At 34.2% G+C, this 18,923-nt stretch overlaps 2 protein-coding genes and 1 non-coding gene across 3 annotated transcripts; all 3 read left to right on the plus strand.

Annotated features, from left to right (window-relative positions):
• Positions 1 to 214: 214 nt before the first annotated feature.
• Positions 215 to 11,804, plus strand: LOC113052272 (coronin-1B-like). The gene is made up of 11 exons (XM_026216697.1): positions 215 to 660; positions 2,500 to 2,705; positions 2,827 to 2,949; positions 3,251 to 3,380; positions 3,814 to 3,995; positions 4,720 to 4,839; positions 6,180 to 6,284; positions 7,033 to 7,178; positions 7,517 to 7,574; positions 8,959 to 9,267; positions 10,240 to 11,804. Exons 2-11 carry the CDS (start codon positions 2,502 to 2,504, stop codon positions 10,360 to 10,362), a joined length of 1,500 nt encoding a protein of 499 aa, XP_026072482.1. The 5' UTR covers positions 215 to 660; positions 2,500 to 2,501; the 3' UTR covers positions 10,363 to 11,804.
• Positions 11,805 to 12,928: 1,124 nt separating this feature from the next.
• On the plus strand, positions 12,929 to 16,086 carry LOC113052273 (cilia- and flagella-associated protein 251). The gene is made up of 3 exons (XM_026216698.1): positions 12,929 to 12,971; positions 13,383 to 13,397; positions 15,270 to 16,086. Exon 3 carries the CDS (start codon positions 15,275 to 15,277, stop codon positions 15,884 to 15,886), a length of 612 nt encoding a protein of 203 aa, XP_026072483.1. The 5' UTR covers positions 12,929 to 12,971; positions 13,383 to 13,397; positions 15,270 to 15,274; the 3' UTR covers positions 15,887 to 16,086.
• Positions 16,087 to 18,681: 2,595 nt separating this feature from the next.
• Positions 18,682 to 18,753, plus strand: trnaa-cgc (transfer RNA alanine (anticodon CGC)). The gene has a single exon. It is a non-coding gene; the product is annotated as a tRNA-Ala (tRNA).
• The last annotated feature ends 170 nt before the right edge of the window (positions 18,754 to 18,923 follow it).

Here is an 18,923-nt window from a genome sequence, read left to right on the forward strand (position 1 = left end):
AAATTGACTTAACTGCCTCTAAATGTTGAAGAAGATGTAAGAAACTGGTGATACCTTGGAAATGGCAATTCTTTAATAGTGTTTTTAAAATGTAATGATTTCTTGCAAGTGGAGAACATGCAGTAGACGTAGGCTTTGATTAACTCTAGGCTAGTAGAGTTCATTGTTTTAAATAATGCAATATTAAGTGGTCACAAAAAGCCCAGAACGGGACTTTTATTTCGTCAAAAGGGATTTTGACTGTTCACCATGGCGAGCTTCACACATCGCAGCTCTTAATTCTAGGCACATTTTCTGAGGAATTTAACACGCATCGTCTTTTCTCCTTCACTGGAGTCGACGTTCTTCCTGATTTATTTTAACTTCCTTAACTGTAGAGTTTTGTTCAAAAGCTTTGTACGTCTTTTGAAATATACAATTGTGCATTTGTTTTCCCCTGATAATATGGATTAATTTATTTGTCGATGCCTGCTAAAATTGCCAGACGCGTTTGTTCCACCTGACATTGCAGAACGACACACTGCAAGGATTAGTCTAGTTTCTAAAGATCACTGCTTTTTTTTATAGATCATATTTACCGGAATCGCTTTATTCACTTTAGCTGGTGTTTCTAAGAAAAGGAACAGGGAAGAAAGGAAAGAAGGAACCCCTCAAGCAGAGGTACAGTGAATGTAACCGTTCATGTGCCATTAATGTCATTTTTACTGTAACATTTACGGAATGTGTTTTGTCTTCCACATTTATGCGCTCACAGCCCCTGTTTTAATTAATTATTTAACATCGCTATATATAAATCTAGAATAAAACACGTACATGTAATCTTTATATACATATTGGTTACACACACACACACACACAAAAATATATATATATATTTTATATATATATATTTATATATATATATATTTATATATATATATATTTATATATATATATATATATATATATATATATATATATATATATATATATATATTTATATATATATATATATATATATATATATATATATATATATATATATTTATATATATATATATTTATATATATATATTTATTTATATATATATATATTTTTATATATAAAATGTTCTACAACTATTTGTTTAATGACTTTAATTTAAAAAAAATTATGATATTAAATTAGATTTATGCATTTATTTATTTATTTTTGATTCCTGTATATTGGTTACCACGTCGATTTATTGGCAAACAATAAATCGACCCCCCCACCCCCATGTAATAATATTTTAAACTAAAAGTTTATAATAAAAAAAGAATAAATAAAATTGCAGGATTTTCCGTTGATGAAACTGTCCCATGAAAACTCACTCCTAGAAAGCACCTTTAAACCACAGTTCATATGTCACAGCTTTAGGATTAGCTTTAAGTTATAAGATATTTGTATTGGGATGTTTACGGTTCGTTTTGCTATTGCATGGCTTCAGTGATTATAGTTTTATCACATTAAAGTAAAAAGGGAGGGTTGAGTTGTCCAAATATATAGTCGGTAGATTCCATTAGAATGTAAATGTGTTCCTGTGGCTCATTTGTAGAGCGTTGTGTTAGCAGTGGAAAAGGTTGTGGGTTCAGTTCCCAGGGAACACATACAAATATCATGCAATATTGAATAGATCATATTCTATATTGAAAAAAGAGAGAGAGATTGTATAATCTGAATGCACTGTAAATTGCTTTGGATAAAACCATCTGCTAAATGCAAATGTGTAATGCAAGGTAAATGAGCATCAAACCTTGAATGCTGATGGTTTGTGGTTTATGACTTGAGCTGTGTCATGTTCATCCCTGCACAGAGTATCAGCCTTCTAGAGTTTCATTGGACAAGATGGGCTTTCACTTTTACCTCAATATTTAAGCCTATATCTGAGCCTAGTGGTAAACAGAACTGAAAAATAGATGATATCAAATTTTATGTGATGCACCATATTATTGCCAGCATTTTTGTATAAACCAGTGTTTATATAATTAATTGGAATAATATGTTTTGTTGTAACTTAATATTTTTTATTTTAAATCTTGCTAAAATTCCTATAATAACCTTTAAAGCTGTTATAACATGCTCCGCTTCTGGGTCACTAAATGACAACATGTGTTCATTGTACAGTATTTCTTTGTCGGACAGTAATTATGGTATTTTTAATAGCTGCACAGAACATTTAAAAATAAATGTTGGTATAACATATAGACTCTTTTTACCTAATTTCAGCTTACTGGGAGGTAGTCCAGGTATTTAAAAAAAATTGTTTGAAGTTTGACATTTTTTCATGGATGAATTGATGTGAATGCAATATTTGCATACTGAATGGTGATTGGTCTTTTTTTTTTTTTTTTTGCATACCGCCATGACCATTTAAACTTAATGTCTGAGTTATTTTATGATTTGTGAACACAATTAATTTTCTCTATGTGATTCTCATATAATGATATACCTTGATATATTTATTTATTAATGACATCTACTAACTGTATATCTCACAGCCATGTCCTTCAGGAGGGGTGTCGTCAGGCAGAGTAAGTTCAGGCATGTGTTTGCCCAGGCTTGGAAGGCTGAGCATTGCCTTGATGATGTCAGAGTATCACGCGTGACATGGGACGGTCCACTGTGTGCTGCCAATCCCAAGTTCATTGCTGTTGTCATTGAGGCCGGAGGAGGCGGAGCCTTTCTTGTGCTCCCGCTCACCAAGGTTGGCATGCATTCAATAACAAGGTCTTAAATATGCCCTAAGGATTTATAGTTGGTATTTTACATCATTTGCATAATCAAATTGGTTCTGCACACATAGTTTCTGTGTATCTTACCACTAGAGCGGCCGAGTGGACCAGAACACCCCGACCGTGTGCGGTCACGCTGCTCCGGTGCTGGATGTGCAGTGGTGCCCACATGATGACAATGTTATTGCCAGTGCATCAGAGGACTGCACTGTCAAGGTTTGTTACATTCTCTTTAACAAAACCTATACGTCAGTTACTGTTTTGTAACTATTGCATGAATATTGCATCACTTTGTGGCTTCACATGATACATAATGTTAGTGGTCTCGACTGTGAGTGTTTTAGCAGTTGGGTAAGTATCACAATTTTCACAGAAATATGAAGCAGCCCAACTGTTTCAACATTGATAATAATAAGAAATGTTTCTTGAGCACCAAATCAGCAGATTAGAATAATGGCTGAAGGGTCCTGTGACACTGTGTATCTAAAAAGACATGTGCCGTATTTTTGCATAACAGATTTGGCAGATTCCTGACGGAGGTCTTACATCTCCCATGTCTGAAGCAGCTGTGACTCTTGAGGGTCACAGTAAAAGAGTGGGCATCCTGGCCTGGCACCCTTCTGCTCTCAATATCCTGTCGACTGCAGGTAAGCTCTTCCTTTGTGTATATACTTTGCTTGGATTAAATCTGTTCTGGCACACTCTGTTTGTGGCGTGTGCTCTTATTCTGGTGTCTTAAATCATTTGTCAAGCCCTAAGTTTGGATCTTGGACTTGTTTGATGGCTTTGTGCACCTTCGAAAGTAATGAAAAGACAATAGAGCTGTCAGTCGATTAAATATAAATAAGCTTATCTCAGAAGTCTACACACCTACATGTAAAGAAGTAACATGAATAAATCTCTGATCTAAAACTGAACCCCTTGATGCACAGATTGATTTAAAGGCTTGTGCATGACCAGACAAAGGGTTAGGTGGCTTAGGATTTGATAACTTGCATGTAAATATCTGAGATTTCAAACTGGCAAGATGTTTTTTGTTTTTTTTTGCTGACCTTTTGGCCCTCTTTGATCATGTTCTAGGGTGTGATAATGTCCTGTGTGTGTGGGACGTGGGCACCGGGGAGCTGGTGTACCAGCAGAGTGACGCCCATCCAGACCTGATATACAGCGTGAGCTGGAACCGTGAGGGCAGCGTCCTGTGCACCACCTGTAAAGACAAAGCCTTACGAGTCATTGATCCCCGGCGTGGAACAGTTCTTAAGGTCAGCCAGTTCCTTTTGGAATTATGTTTCTGCATTAGGGTTTTCCAACCATGGCTTTGTGAAGAAATACACAGACAGATACAGTACCATTCACAAGTTTGGTGTCAGATTTTCTAAATATTTCGGAAAAAGCTCTCTCTCATGCTAACCAAGGCGGTATTTATTAGGTATTTTTTATTGAAAGATAGTGTTTTTATATATATATATATATATATATATATATATATATATATATATATATATATATATATATATATATATATATATATATATATATATATTACTGAGTGAAGTGACATTCAGCTGACCCATACTCAGAATTCATGCTCTGCATTTAACCCATCCAAAGTACACACACACAACAGTGAACACACACCCAGAGCAGTTGGGGTTCGGTGACTTGCTCAAGGGCACCTCAGTCGTGGTATTGCCAGCTCGAGATTCGAACCCACAACCCTAGGGTTAGGAGGCAAACTAACCACTAGGCCACGACTTCCCCATATATATATATATATATATATATATACGAATAGTATGATCTTGATCTTGAATTTTGTATAACGTAGTTTAAAAAGTTGAACTTTTCTTTATATATGTCTATATATGACCTTTTCTTCTGCATCAGATCATTGAGGAACCAGTAAATGATCTTCAGGTCAGTGATTTTGCACAGATATGTAATTTTTTTTGTTTTTGTTGTCCTTTGACATCGTCTGACATTTAGATGCGGGAGAAGGTTCATGAGGGCACCAGGCCGATGCGGGCCGTGTTTCTGGCTGATGGGAAAATCCTGACAACTGGCTTCAGTCGCATGAGCGAGAGACAGCTCGCCCTCTGGGACACGGTAAGAGCATTTCGCTTTTTATAAACAATACCACTTAGAACAGTCAAATACAGTCTAACCCTAACCCTATGAACCTTTTTAAGACCTACATAAATAAAATTAACAATGAATGAGCATGTTAGGACAATGTCTACAGTAACATATTAAACTGTAAAATTACATGATTACAGGTTTTCACACAGAAAAAATAGAAATCATATAAAATGTAAAACATCACATTTCAGCCAAATGTATATATTATTATATTGATTTAAAAATAAAAATAAAAAAATAAATAAATAAATATATATATATATATATATATATATATATATATATATATATATATATATAGTAATTTAACTGTATAAGTCAGTTCAACTTTAATTACATTAAACTGACATAAAAGAGTTTTTTTTTTAAAGTGACATGACATTCAGCAAAGTATGGTGACCCATACTCAGAATTCGTGCTCTGCATTTAACCCATCCAAAGTACATACACACAGAGCAGTGAACACACACACCGTTAACACACCCAGAGCAGTGGGCAGCCATTTTATGCTGCGGCGCCCGGGGAGCAGTTGGGGGTTTGGTGGCACCTCAGTAATGGTATTCAATACCACTTCAGTCGTGGTATTGCAGGCCCAAGATTCAAACCCACAACCCTAGGGTCAGGAGTCAAACTGTCTAACCACTAGGCCACGACTTCCCCACTTAGGGTTGAATTTGTATAACGTAGTTTAAAAAGTTAACATTTTTATGAACACAGTCGTTTCCCTTAAAAAGATGCATTTATATAAAAACACCTGCACTGCTTATTAAAAGTTCAGGTTGTAGGACCTGCCACTAGAGGTCGCACTACCAAAACAATAACAATTGCGTGGTTTGATGACGCTAAGCTAAGAAGGATCATGGAATGATGGGATTTGTTGTCTTCTACCCAACCGCTGACGGCCATCAATCAAGATAAATCATGGATTTTACGCAAGTTCAACAATTTGCGCAAGTAGATTACATACAAAGTCAATACAGAGACGCGATCAGACTATGGATCAGACACGATGCCCCGCGTTTGGCGTGTATGCCCCATAATACTAATCTTGTTGATCTTTATAATCGCATATGTTTTCTGTAAAGATACGAATCAAAACAAATCACCTGTCGAGTAAAAAACAAGCGAGAGCCTAGTTGTTTTTGGATATTTTACTGCAAATATCTTACAAATTGTACAGCTCATATTTATTAAATGAAATCACAGCCTTTTAAAGTTCAGTCGCCACATTAAGCCATATCACGATTCTTGTCTTTCCCTCCCCTCTATACAGTATGTGACTATCTCTGTCTGTCTTTGTATTTCAGAGAGATCTTTCTGAGCCAGTGGCCACTCAGGAAATGGACACCAGTAACGGAGTTCTGATTCCATTCTATGACCCAGACACCAACATGGTTTACTTGTGCGGCAAGGTAAGGATTACCCAGCTTTACCAAATCACAGTGGTTCTCAATACCAGTCCTTGTGTAGCACCCCTCTGCACATATTACATGTTTCTCTTATCACTTCAGATGTTTGTTCTATTTGATTGTAAGTGCCCTGGCCATGGCTTCATGCAAATCTGTGAATGAATGTTCCAGAGTGAAGCAAACTTCTAAAAAGAAGTCTCTTGTGCTCACCGAGGCTGTGTTTATTTGATCAAAATACAGTAAAAACAGTATGATTGTGAAATACTATTACAATGTGAAATAATTTTTTTTTTATTCTTAAATATTTTAAAATGCATTCCTGTAATGTTGAAGCAGCCATTATTCCAGTCTTCAGTGTCACTTGGTTCTTCCGAAAACATTCAACATTTCTTATTGTTCTGAATGTTGAAAACAGCTGCATGTTTTTGTGGAAACTGTGATGCATTGTTCCATGATTCTTTGATTAATAACACAAAAAAAAGCATTTATTTGAAATTAAAAAAAATTATTTTTATTACTCACTTTTGATCAAATTGAATGCATCATTAATGAATAAAATGATTACTGACCCTAAATGTATACGTTTTGTATGAGATGTTGAATATGTAAGAATGAAGTGTATCCGATGTAAATACCGTGGTACTTGAATATATATACCATGATACTTGATTCTTATAGGCATGTGTAATAAAATTAAACTGGTAATTGATCAAATCCAGTTCTAACACAGTGTTCTTTCTCTCTCTCACAGGGGGATTGTACTATTCGTTACTATGAGGTGACAGATGAGTCACCGTATGTTCATTTCCTGAGTCTGTACAGCAGTAAGGAACCGCAGAGAGGTGCTGGTTTCCTAAACAAACGAGGAGTAGATGTCAACAAGTGTGAAATAGCAAGGTGTGAACCGAACTAGTGTGTTACTTTAAGACAGTGTAATCATATTTGCCATTGCTCGATTTTGTGATTCTTTCCAATTGAATCCCATTTGGGTGTGGATTCGATTGCATTTCATTTGCCTTCGTAAATTCCCTGAAAACGTGTCTTCAGTCAAATGTTTTGAAAGCTGTACAGTAGCTTTGTGTGAGAAACAAACTGAAGTAAGTGTTACTGGCTAAAAATCTTTCTCTTTCGTTTTGATTGCTGTGCAAGAAGTCCTGATTAGTTCACATCTGCACTGATTCTTAAATGGCAGGTTTATGCATTTATCTCTGTTATCCTTCACTTTATTCCATCAGGTTCTACAAACTGCACGAGAGGAAGGTTGAGCCAATATCTATGACTGTGCCAAGGAAGGTAAGTTCAGTCTTACTAAGTTAAGTTATTAAGTAACATCTGACTACTAATAGTTCAGTCATTCTATTTCGTCACCTTCAACAGTGTTTCCCAACCTTTTTTTCTACAGGGGCACAGTTTTGATAAGTAAAAAATCCAACCACACACCACTAAGCACTGAAATATATATAAATATAAATAAATATACCGGGGGGGTAATTAAACTGCATCATCAGAATTGGTATTGTGGCTTTATGTATGATCAGAACCTTGCACTTAAAATTATTTTAAATATTAGGCTGAGACAGGAAGTTAATTGAAAAATTAACCATACCATACATAAATGCTCTCTTGCTTGGGTCTCTTCCTTGTTGTAAGGCAGCTATCAGCCATATTGCCTCCAGTTTGTTGCAAAAATACGTTCAGATGCTGAAGAAATGCTTATATTGAATCATGTTGACATTGAAGAATGACATCATTTGTTTCAAAACAAGAAACTGGACCAACCCAAATATGCTGGCTGATATTTGAAAAATATTAAAGTAATACCATTTTCCCCATCAGATCCTCCATTACTTCAATTATTAAGTTATCTTCCTTTCCTTATTTTTTTTACTCGTCACGGAAATGTACAGATGCTGTCACAAATTCATTGTCTCAGAAAATTAATTAGCTTTGTTTGTAAAAAAATAAACAAACGTCATACTTCCCTCACTTCACGCTCTTTAAAGGGATAATTCATGTAAAAAAACTTAAATGCTGTCCTCATTTACTCAAAAGACAAAAAGTCACACGGCTTTGGAATGACATGAGGATGAGAAAATGATGACAGATTTTCCATTTTTGGGTGAACTGAAAGACAAAACGGAAGAAAAAGAAAACATTATTGCACTGCGGTATTTTTGGAGAATTTGTGAAAGAGGAAGTAAGAAAAACTGCCCTTTTGCGAACTTCTCTCTGGCAGTCAGGGTAGGGTCATATTTAAGTTTTGACAGTGAAAGTGACGTGACATACAGCCAAGTATGCTGACCCATACTCAGAATTGACTCAGAATTCGTGCTCTGCATTTAACCCATCAAAAGTGCACACACACAACAGTGAAAGGAATGAAATCGAGGCTGTGAGGGACAGAAGTACAGTGTATTCAATAGATTGCATTAATGTTTAACAACATTTTAAAACATCTTTAAAAAAAAAAAAACTTTAAGCAGACAAAAACTCTTTTTAAAGGTTTGAGTTTTTAGAAAACGGCATAATCTAGGACTTGTATATAGTGTGTGCCATTCTGTCCCTCATATCCCTGTTTTCATCCGTGTTAAGTTCAATATGGCATCTAAACTGGCCAAGGTGTATTATCCAACTGCATCCTCTGTCTAAATGGATCTTTTTTTCCACCCAAAATCAGTCTGACCTGTTTCAAGGGGATCTGTACCCGGATACGGCGGGATTAGAACCCGCTCTACTGGCAGAAGACTGGATAGCCGGACAGGACGCTCCTCCAGTCCTGGTTTCCCTCAGCGGGGGCTACACGGCTCCTCCATCCAAATGCAGCACACTCCAGGGTCGACCCAAAGTGCTCTCTCAGACCAACACTAGTCCCACCGGCACTACTGAGCCACCAAACCCTATGACAGTTGAGATGGAGAGCGAGGGCTTGGGCCACGGACGAGGAGGAGGGGATGTAGATGGAGGAATAGAGAGAGTAAAGAAAGAGGTGAATGACAAGTTGACATTTTATAATATTATATACACGCATGTTCTGAATTGTTGGCATCCTTGGTAAATATGATCAAAGAAAGCTGTGTAAATAAATCTGCATTGTTAATCCTTTTGATCTTTTTATTAAAAAAAAAAATCACAAAAATCTAACCTTTCATTTGGGAATAAGAATTTAAAATGGGGGGATATATCATTATGAAATAAAAACAATTTCTCAAATACACTTTGGACACAATTACTGGTATCCCTAGAAATTCATATGAGTAAAATATCTCTGAAGCATATTCTCATTCATTTTAACAATTTTGAGCATCAATTTGTGTTCAATGTGTATTAGAGAAAAAACATTTATTACATAATCTTAGATTTTTATGATTTTTTTTTTTTTAATAAAAAGATCAAAATGATTAACTATGCAGATTTATTTTCATAGCCTTCTTTGATCATATTTACCAAGGGTACCAACAGTTCTGACCGTGTGTGTGTATAAATCTGTGGTTCTGAGGGGTTCTGAATATTTATATTTGAAATTCATGTTTCTGAGGGGAAAAACAAGTCAGAATTGTGAGATGTAAACTCGGGATTCTCAAAATTCTGAGTTTACATCTCACAATTTTTGGCTTATATCTCGCAATTAGTTTTTTGTTTTATCCCGCCATGGACTATACAAAAAAAAATGTAAATTGTACAAATTGTAAATTTTTCATCCCACAATTCTAGACGAGATTCTTATCAGAATTGGAACTTTATATTTCACAATTGCAAGCTATAATTGCAAGTCTGAGTTCAGAAAAAGTAACTTGTGAGATAAAAGATTTGAAGATACTTTTTTTTTTTTTTTTTGGGATGGAAACGGGCTTCCACACTTTTGAGCAATTTAATCAATGCTTGCCTGTTTATGTTATTAAGCATAAATATACATTTTCATGCCTAATATTAAAGCCCAAATGTTCTCTTTCTTGCATAGGAGGACCAACTTTCTGATATCCTGACAGAGATTCGGGCGTTGCGTGCTCTGGCTCTGGCTCAGGGTCACAGGATCGACGTCCTGGAAAGGCAGCTCGCCCGTATTGAGGATGGAGAAGTGTGAAGGAATCTTAAAACATATGACAACACACAGCCTTACCCAGATTCAGAAGGCTTCACTGAAGGGCTATGGGAAATGTAGTTCCATTATTGTGGAATAGAGATACTAAGAAGTAATTGAGCTTTGAGCTTTATCAGTACACTTTGGTTTTTAATGCACTGAAATCCAATATCCTAAATGCTGCTCATTTTGTGCTTTTAATAGGGCTGTTAAATCAGGTACTTAATACTGCTGATTACAAATTTTAAAGTCTAAATTTGGATGGGTCATTGTATAATATTTTGTAGCCTGCATTAAGATGACATTTATAAACGCTTCTACTTGATGAAAGTAGTTTAAATCTTAAAACCTTCAGGAAAAATAAAAATCCAACATGCTGAACTGATTCCTTTTTCACTAAAGTTTGATGGTGTTTATCAACATGCGTACACTAACCAGCACTGTTCTTGGGTTTAGCTGCCCTCCACAGCTCCTCTCTTCCATTTGTATGTCTTAACACATGTAGCATTGATTGTTGGATGTTTTTAGAGTTTAATATGTGGATATGCGAGTAGCATGTGATGGAAACTGTACTTGGTGTTGAAGGAATTTGTGTGCTAACAATATAATGGAATGAAGAGCTTGAAGGATGAAAAGATGTCCATTTCACACCAAAATCAGAACTATATATATATATATATATATAATTTTTTTAAAAACATGTTTTTGTACGTTTTGACATGTCTTAATTGAATTCTGTTTATTGCAATCAAAATTATCTTCAGATCTTTTGTTAATTCATGCTATTCCAGAATTAGTAGATTTTTTATTATTATTATTATTATATGCTCATTACTGAAACAATAATAATTTTTACCATACTTCAGTTTTATTTTTTATTTTCTTTGCTGCATTTAAACCAAATTTAAGGTACAACAAATACCACTATGATGTATAAATAGTTTTACATTATGGTAATGCAAAATTGCTTATATGCCATAGAAATGTCATGATTGTCATAAAAAATTAATTACTCTTGATTGTCTTTTTTTCAAAATCGAATAATTTTTATCTTATATAATTTAACACAACATGTAAGATTTTAATCATTTTTCCAGTTGTTTTTGGGGTGGCTTGGACATGTTCTTGACAGGACTGTTAAGATTCATCCTGTACCTCGATAAATAATTGTGCTTCATTCCTGTTTGATCTGAAAAATTATAGTAGAATGATGCGATGTTGTTAGGCTAAGATGGTGTTGTTTTTGTACTTGTTTTATTTTTTAGTCTTAATCAAGGGCACTACAATCAGGGATGACTCAAACCGAGGGTCGACTCATCCTCCTGTGTGAATGATTTTAAGTCTAGCTTTATCAGTTGTATAGGTTGTAAATTATCTAAGTATCTATTTACCTAAAATCTAAGTACTGACTTAATCTGTTCTTTTTAATAAATGACTTTCACTCATTTCTACTCTATATCATTTGGTTTTATTTTCACGTGACAAGCATCAGGCCTGTGGTTGAGGTGAAAAAAGTTTAGTACTAGTTTTAGACATGCCGTGGTACTAGCTTAGTGATAGACAGCAATTTCTACTGTAAGTGTGCACATTTCCTGGCTAATCTGGAAACTAAGTAGTTAAGATTAATAAAAAATTCTAAACTGGCATGTACAGTGATGTTAAAAACTTATTTAAAAAGGTCATTGTACATGCACTTTTACAAGTTTTTTGAACTGATATGTGTGTTGACTGTGTGTACACAATCATCCTCTAATGATAAAAATCCACCAAGTGTTTTTTTTTTTTATCTACTAAAACCCCTTTTTCAGATCGAGTTGATCTCAAATGCATATGTGACGTCACACAGACAGGTGCGTGAATCATTGGTAATTCAGCTTCAACAGAAGTGAGTAAAAAAGGTTTTTTTAATGAATCTTCGCAAACCGCCTTTCGATACAATGTGCTAATTTGCGAGATTCACTATGAATGCGGCTAAAGTAAACAGTCCCTCAGTGAGCAGCTCGGAAAAGAGGGGCGGGGTCAGCAGAGCTCATTTGCATTTAAAGGAAAATACTACAAAATGGTTTGCTCTGAAAAGAGCTGTTTTTGACAAGGTAAAAAGGGTGTGGTTTTACACTACCACTGAGATATTTTAACAAACTTATGTTACATACTTTTCATTAAGACCCTAAAGAATCATATCGACCTGTAGAAAATGTGCATCTGATGACCCCTTTAAGGAATTGACCAGCTATGATTTAAAAAAATTTTTTTTTCTTGAACCAAATTTTGCCTGCATATCGACATTGTGGCCCTTCTCACATATAACTTGTAACTTGAGTCGAAAACATAAAAAAAAAAAAAAACACTTGCCATGATATAATTGCAATATTTGTGGTGTTGCGTAACAAACACAGATATCATCTTAATCAAGGCTTTTGTTACATTTTGCACTGCTTCTCTACACTGCACGAGCAGTGATGCGTTCTTGTTTTCATTGTTCATAGCATCATTAAACTCGACATTTACAACAGGATGTGGTCTGAGAGAGAGACTTGCGCTTCATCACACAATCTCTAGCTAAAGGAAACTATGTTCCACTCAACTCTTCCTGTGTGGACTCTATATACAAGGTATTCTGCGCATGCCTTCTTTTGAGATATTGGTTCGACTATAAAATGCGCATATTTAGTCAATTTCAAGTTTTAAGATCAGATGATCGTTCTAAATTCGAGCCAAATTTATTATTTTTAAAATTGTTATGCATATTTCTTTATTACATTTACCTCAACATTACCTACTAAACTGCTTTGAATTTGAATATCCATTAAATAAATATGGCATAATAATTAATATAAATAGAGAGAGGTTTTAGAATTTAGAATTTACATCAAAATCAAAGTTGTCTTCATGATCTTAATTGTGTAACTCTCTCTCTCTCTCTCTCTCTCTCTCTCTCTCTCTCTCCGCCCTTCTTTCCTGTCTTTATGATTATGACTGATTTGAATGTTCCATTTTATGCTCTCGTGGGCTATGGGTTTAAGGGCAGTTGAATAAAGGTGAGTTACATTTACCAGATTTTTTGTGTGTTTTGTATTTTAGATATTTATCGGCATGTGCTGCTTATTATTTTATGGACAATATTTATGAGCAGCACTTTATCCTGAAATGTGTTTTTAAAATATTTATACAGACATGCTCATAAATGACCATCTCTGAGAGTCTATGGTTTAATAGAAATGTTCTATTTTCACTTGCGATCTCTATTCTTAATAGGCAGTATTTTAGAAACGTAATGCAGGTTGTTTCAAACACACAAAGAATTAGTCAATTTTCCCTTCTTTGAATATTTGTCATTTGATCCAATTTGGCACAGGACTTTGGCAGTCAGACACATTTGCCCGTGCAAGAAAATTACGGTGATCCATTGGGGCTGTATTTGAGCACAGCTGCATTAGCAAAACTTGTGAATTGCTGTTAAGTGGTTTGAAACTCATTTATTTCGACATAGGTAGTGTTAGGTGGTATAAGGGCATCGCAGAGGGGGGCATTAAGATTTTCTGTAGCACAGCAGTGACAATGTGAAAAGCCAAAGTGATTTCCTGCCAATTTTTCAAAAGTAATGCAAGCATGCTTACTTCCGTGCTACTGCACTACATAGGCTTTATCAAACTGTGTATGGTGGGAGCTGCTTTTTGTGTGGGCAACGAAGCCACAGTTAATTACAGTCTATGAAACATTTTGCAAGTTTCTGAATACCCACAGTCTCAGAAAAAGAAAAAAGCCTTCACTGAGGCGGTAGCCTACAAAAGCTAAAAGGTACATCTTTGTACTTGATTTACCCCTAACTAAGTGCTATGAGTACCTTAAAGATACATTTTAGTAACTTAAAAGTACATAGTGTAGTAAACATATAAGTAACTTTTTAATGGGTATTTTTGTATCTTCTTTTCAGAGTTCAGCTAAAGCTCAGGTACCAGGGTTATTATAGTATATATATATATATATATATATATATATATATATATATATATATATATATATATATATATAAAATAATAATAATTTAATTAAAATAAAATAAAAACGCATATTTCAAATATTCAGTAAAACACATATTTCACATTTCGAATCTACATTTAGTGATGTACTAAAATAATTCACATTAAAAATTATATAAAAATGAATAAAAACTATATAGACATTTGAAGAAAAGATCAGTAACTAATTAAACTGGCAAAAATGCACAAAAAAATACTAAGACTTAAAAATAAAATGGAAAATACAGAATGAAAAACGTAATATTATTTAAAAACTTAATTAGTTACAAATTAACTAAAATAACACTGATGGAGACATTATGTACACTTAAAAAAAAAAAATCAGACCTCTCCAACTCAAATCTTTCTACTGACTGATCACATCTAAATTTTTCAACTGGCCAAAATTAATTTGTGTGAATTTAATTGTATGAATTCAATAAGGCCGTTTGAAAAATTTAGATGTAACCAGTCACTAGAAATCTCTGCGTCGGAGAGGTTTGTATTTTATACGGTGTATTGCTATGTATTCCCTCACACTGAAACAAATTGGTGTAGAAATGGTTTATTTCAAAAATTACTAGTAAATTTCACAAATAAATATAAAGAAATGCAAGTACCATTACATTTGAAATTTGAAGTAGAAAGACTGAAATTGTATTTTCTTGCAAAACGTCTTGCAATAATCTTTATTTACAATAATCTTTATTTACAAGTTCATAAAAAATATTTTTAGCTTCAATTTAGCTTTAGCTATATATATTTTTTTTTTACTTGTATATTGTAATCAAATTTAAGTATAATTTGAATAAATGTATTAATTGGAATAAAAAAATATATAAAATTAACTTTTTATAAATGTCATACTTTTGTGTTTCTCTTTATCTTAAGTCATCATGACGGATGCAAGCAACACTTCAGCTGTCCTTGTCCTTCTCTTTATATGGATAATACTTGTTCTGGCTCTGCTGTACTTTTATAAAAAACTTAATGCAGAAACAAATGGACAGTACACCGTCCAGCGCATAGTCTTCGGCCCTGGCGGCCTCCGGGATCGATTGAGACAAGGAGTCGGGGTTGTGGAAAACAGACTTGGTGTCCACATTTGGCCTCAACGGCGTGATGACGAGGAGAACAAAAGAGGAGATGATGATGAAGAGGACAACGAGGGTCATGACAAACAGAATGACAGTTACACGGAGGAGGGAGAGCAAGATGAACATGATGATTCTTCAGATGACTATTCCAGCGTTGACCTGAGGGAGAGGGCAAAGATGCAGACAGAAAAGAAAGAACAGAAGGATAAAGCTGAAGAAGAGAAAGAGAAACAAAAGGAAGAGAAGGAGGAGGCAGCAGCGGGAGGAGAGGATAAAAGTCAGGAAGTGAAGAAAGAAGAGAAAGTCGAATTGCTTGTAGATCTGACGCCGTTTTCTGGTAGTGCAATTTGGTCCAAGGAAAACGTAGATGGAAATGATGGAAATGATGGAAATGACTTGACTGCTTTATGAAAAGCTCAAAGACATTGCCTTTGAATTTAATAGGCGGGAAACAAGGTTGCTTGGCCCAGTGGGTGGCACAAAACATGAGTCAGTTTAACCTTTTAAAGCTTTTTTTTTTTTTAACTAACAGTTTATTGACATACTGTTAAAACAAATGTTTAAAAAGGTTTTCATATGTGTTTTGGCTGATATTTATATAGAAAAAAAAAGAATAGATTGTAATGTAAATCAATTTTATTTTCATAAGAAAAAGTCAGACTACTTACACAAAATGCATGCAAATATGTGACCCTGGACTACAAAACCATTCTTAAGTCGCTGGGGTATATTTGTAGCAATAGCCAAAAATACACTGTATGGGTCAAAATTATAGATTTTTCTTTTATGCCAAAAAATATTAGGATATCAAGTAAAGACCAAGTTCCATGAAAATATTTTGTCAATTTCCAACTGTAAATATATTAAAACTTAATTTTTGATTAGTAATATGCTTTGCTAAGGACTTAATTTGGACAACTTTAAATGAGATCTTCTCAATATTTCGATTTTTTTGCACCCTCAGATTCCAGATTTTCAAATAGTTGTATCTGCCAAATTTGATCCTATCCTAACAAATAAATGGCAAGATTATTTATTCAGCTTTTAGATGATGTATAAATCTCAATTTCGAAAAATGGACACTTATGACTGGTTTTGTGGTCCAGGGTCACATATCTGTTTCCACTCTAAATCTTCCAATAACATGTCATAGTAAGATAGTATTTAAATGTTTAGTTTTATGGTTCAAGCTCTGTAGTTTTCTATTTTTGGGGCCAAACATATAATGCAATGCAATACAATGATGATTAAGAGATGGATAAATAAATGTTCCTCAAAAGCTTGTTATATCATATTTGATATTCACATTTAGTAAGTTTTCATCTTGAAATATTACTAACAATACAAATTATTCTTAAATTTTTTTTATAAATATCAGCAAGGATTTCAAAGCAAAAAGGCAAGTTTACCACAGTGTGAAGAGGGATGTTTTTAAACAATTATAATAAAAATTATTGCCTCTCAGTTGGACAACATAAGGCCTGTAGTAGATTGTACAGAACATTGTTTTTCAGGAAAATAACGGAATCATGTTGATACTTTTGAGACCTTAAAAATGTGTGTGTAAAATATGAAACAGTAGGCTTTATAGGGTTAACTTTTAAAGTCAGTAAAACGGTTCAACACCATTTTCTGTAAGTTGTGACTTTTATGCACTTTCTGTTGGGGTTCTTTTTTTTTCTTTTTTTTTTACAAATGCTGACTGTGTGAAAATACATTTTAAAACTTGATCACATTTTAAGAGGTGTAAATATTTTTTCATTAAAAAATATTTTCATGTCGGTTGTCCAAATTGTCTAGTGTTTTCATATGACCTCACTGATGGGTCAGTCTCACAAAATCCATGCTAGAGCATATCAAATCATGAGGAATAATATTTTGTTTAAAGAAAATTAAGCCGAGGTCACAGATGTAACATTTGCTATTTAGGGCATCGAACTGCCCACCATTTTGAGGTTACAACCCATGAACCACATCTCTTATCGTAGTTGATTATCAACAGGGTTTCATAGCTTAGGTCAAGATAATGATGATGATGATGCATATTACTATTTGCTATCCAATGTTCATATTCTGAATTTTGCATGTTGTGTGTGTGTGCGTGTGTGTGTGTGTGTGTGAAAGAGAGAGATAGATAGGGTCAAACAGTGTAGTCAGCTGTCTTAAGTGTGGCTTGTGTACTGCAAACACATATGAGCTTCATCACTGTGTCTGTCACACCACTCTGTAAGGGACATTACATTTCCAACTAGTGCTTGCATGATTCAGTCTATGATGCATTAAGGCTGATCACATAATTCTAGATAAGGGGGCAGAAAATCTATATATTTATATAAATTCATATAGTTAATTTTTTTCATGAAGGGCAAAATTAGCTATTTAGATCAAAATCATTTTAAATTTCAAATAACGGTGTTTCGATCCTGAATGAATCAACCGTTTAAATGATTCGGTTCAGTAGCAGTGACTCACTTATTTACAGTGACTTGCTTCCACCTATTGGCGTTTTAAATTTTACATTTAAAGTAGTTTTTCATTTTTTAAATAATTAAAAATAATAATTATTCAACATTTCATGTTTAAAACATGAAAACATTATTTATGCATTTGTAACTGCAGGTTAAGACATCCCACTAAGATGCATTAACGTGTAAATACCATAAACTGTATGGTAAATACATCTAAATGCCACTTCATATGCTACTTCTGCAAATATACATTTTCCTGATTTAATTTGTTTAGCGACAGCCTAAATTTATTATTATTTTAATTGACTGATTAAATGTAAGAATTTGACTCAATGCACGCTTTTAGAAGGAAAAGTTATGAATACTAGGAGATTTGCCTAATTTGCTGATGAGTGAACAAGTTAATTTCAATTCCTGAATAGAGATGATACTGAATTATGCCATTTTAAAGTATAAAGTATTAACAATCACATACCCGGAGTCCTGGCGATATTACTTTAGTAATATTAAATTTACATAATGTAACTTACTCGATTTCCTCAGTAAGCTCAAGCCGAAAGTTTTGTTTCAGATCTTAGACACACCTGAACCAGCTGCTCAACATTTTTCGGTTAAATTTGTTAGAAACGTTTTGGAACAAAAACACAAAACACTTTTAAAATGAATGAAGTAGAACAAATCAGTAGGTCGTTTCACATTTCAGAACTATAGCCTTGATTTTGGAGCCGAGACTACTGAGGGGATGTAGCTCAGTGGTAGAGCGCATGCTTCGCATGTATGAGGTCCCGGGTTCAATCCCCGGCATCTCCACTTCCGTTTTCTTTCACGAAGACAATAGATGGCACATAAAAACAAGAAACACTAATACAAAAATCACTTTGATTTCATACTATGCGATGACCTTCTCTGAAATTACAGATTTCATATCTTTAGAAAACCATCTAGTTTTTGAAGATTTTGGGTGGAGATACTTGAGTCGG

Source organism: Carassius auratus, chromosome 32 (assembly GCF_003368295.1).
Source record: "Carassius auratus strain Wakin chromosome 32, ASM336829v1, whole genome shotgun sequence".
Taxonomy (NCBI): Eukaryota; Metazoa; Chordata; class Actinopteri; order Cypriniformes; family Cyprinidae; genus Carassius; species Carassius auratus.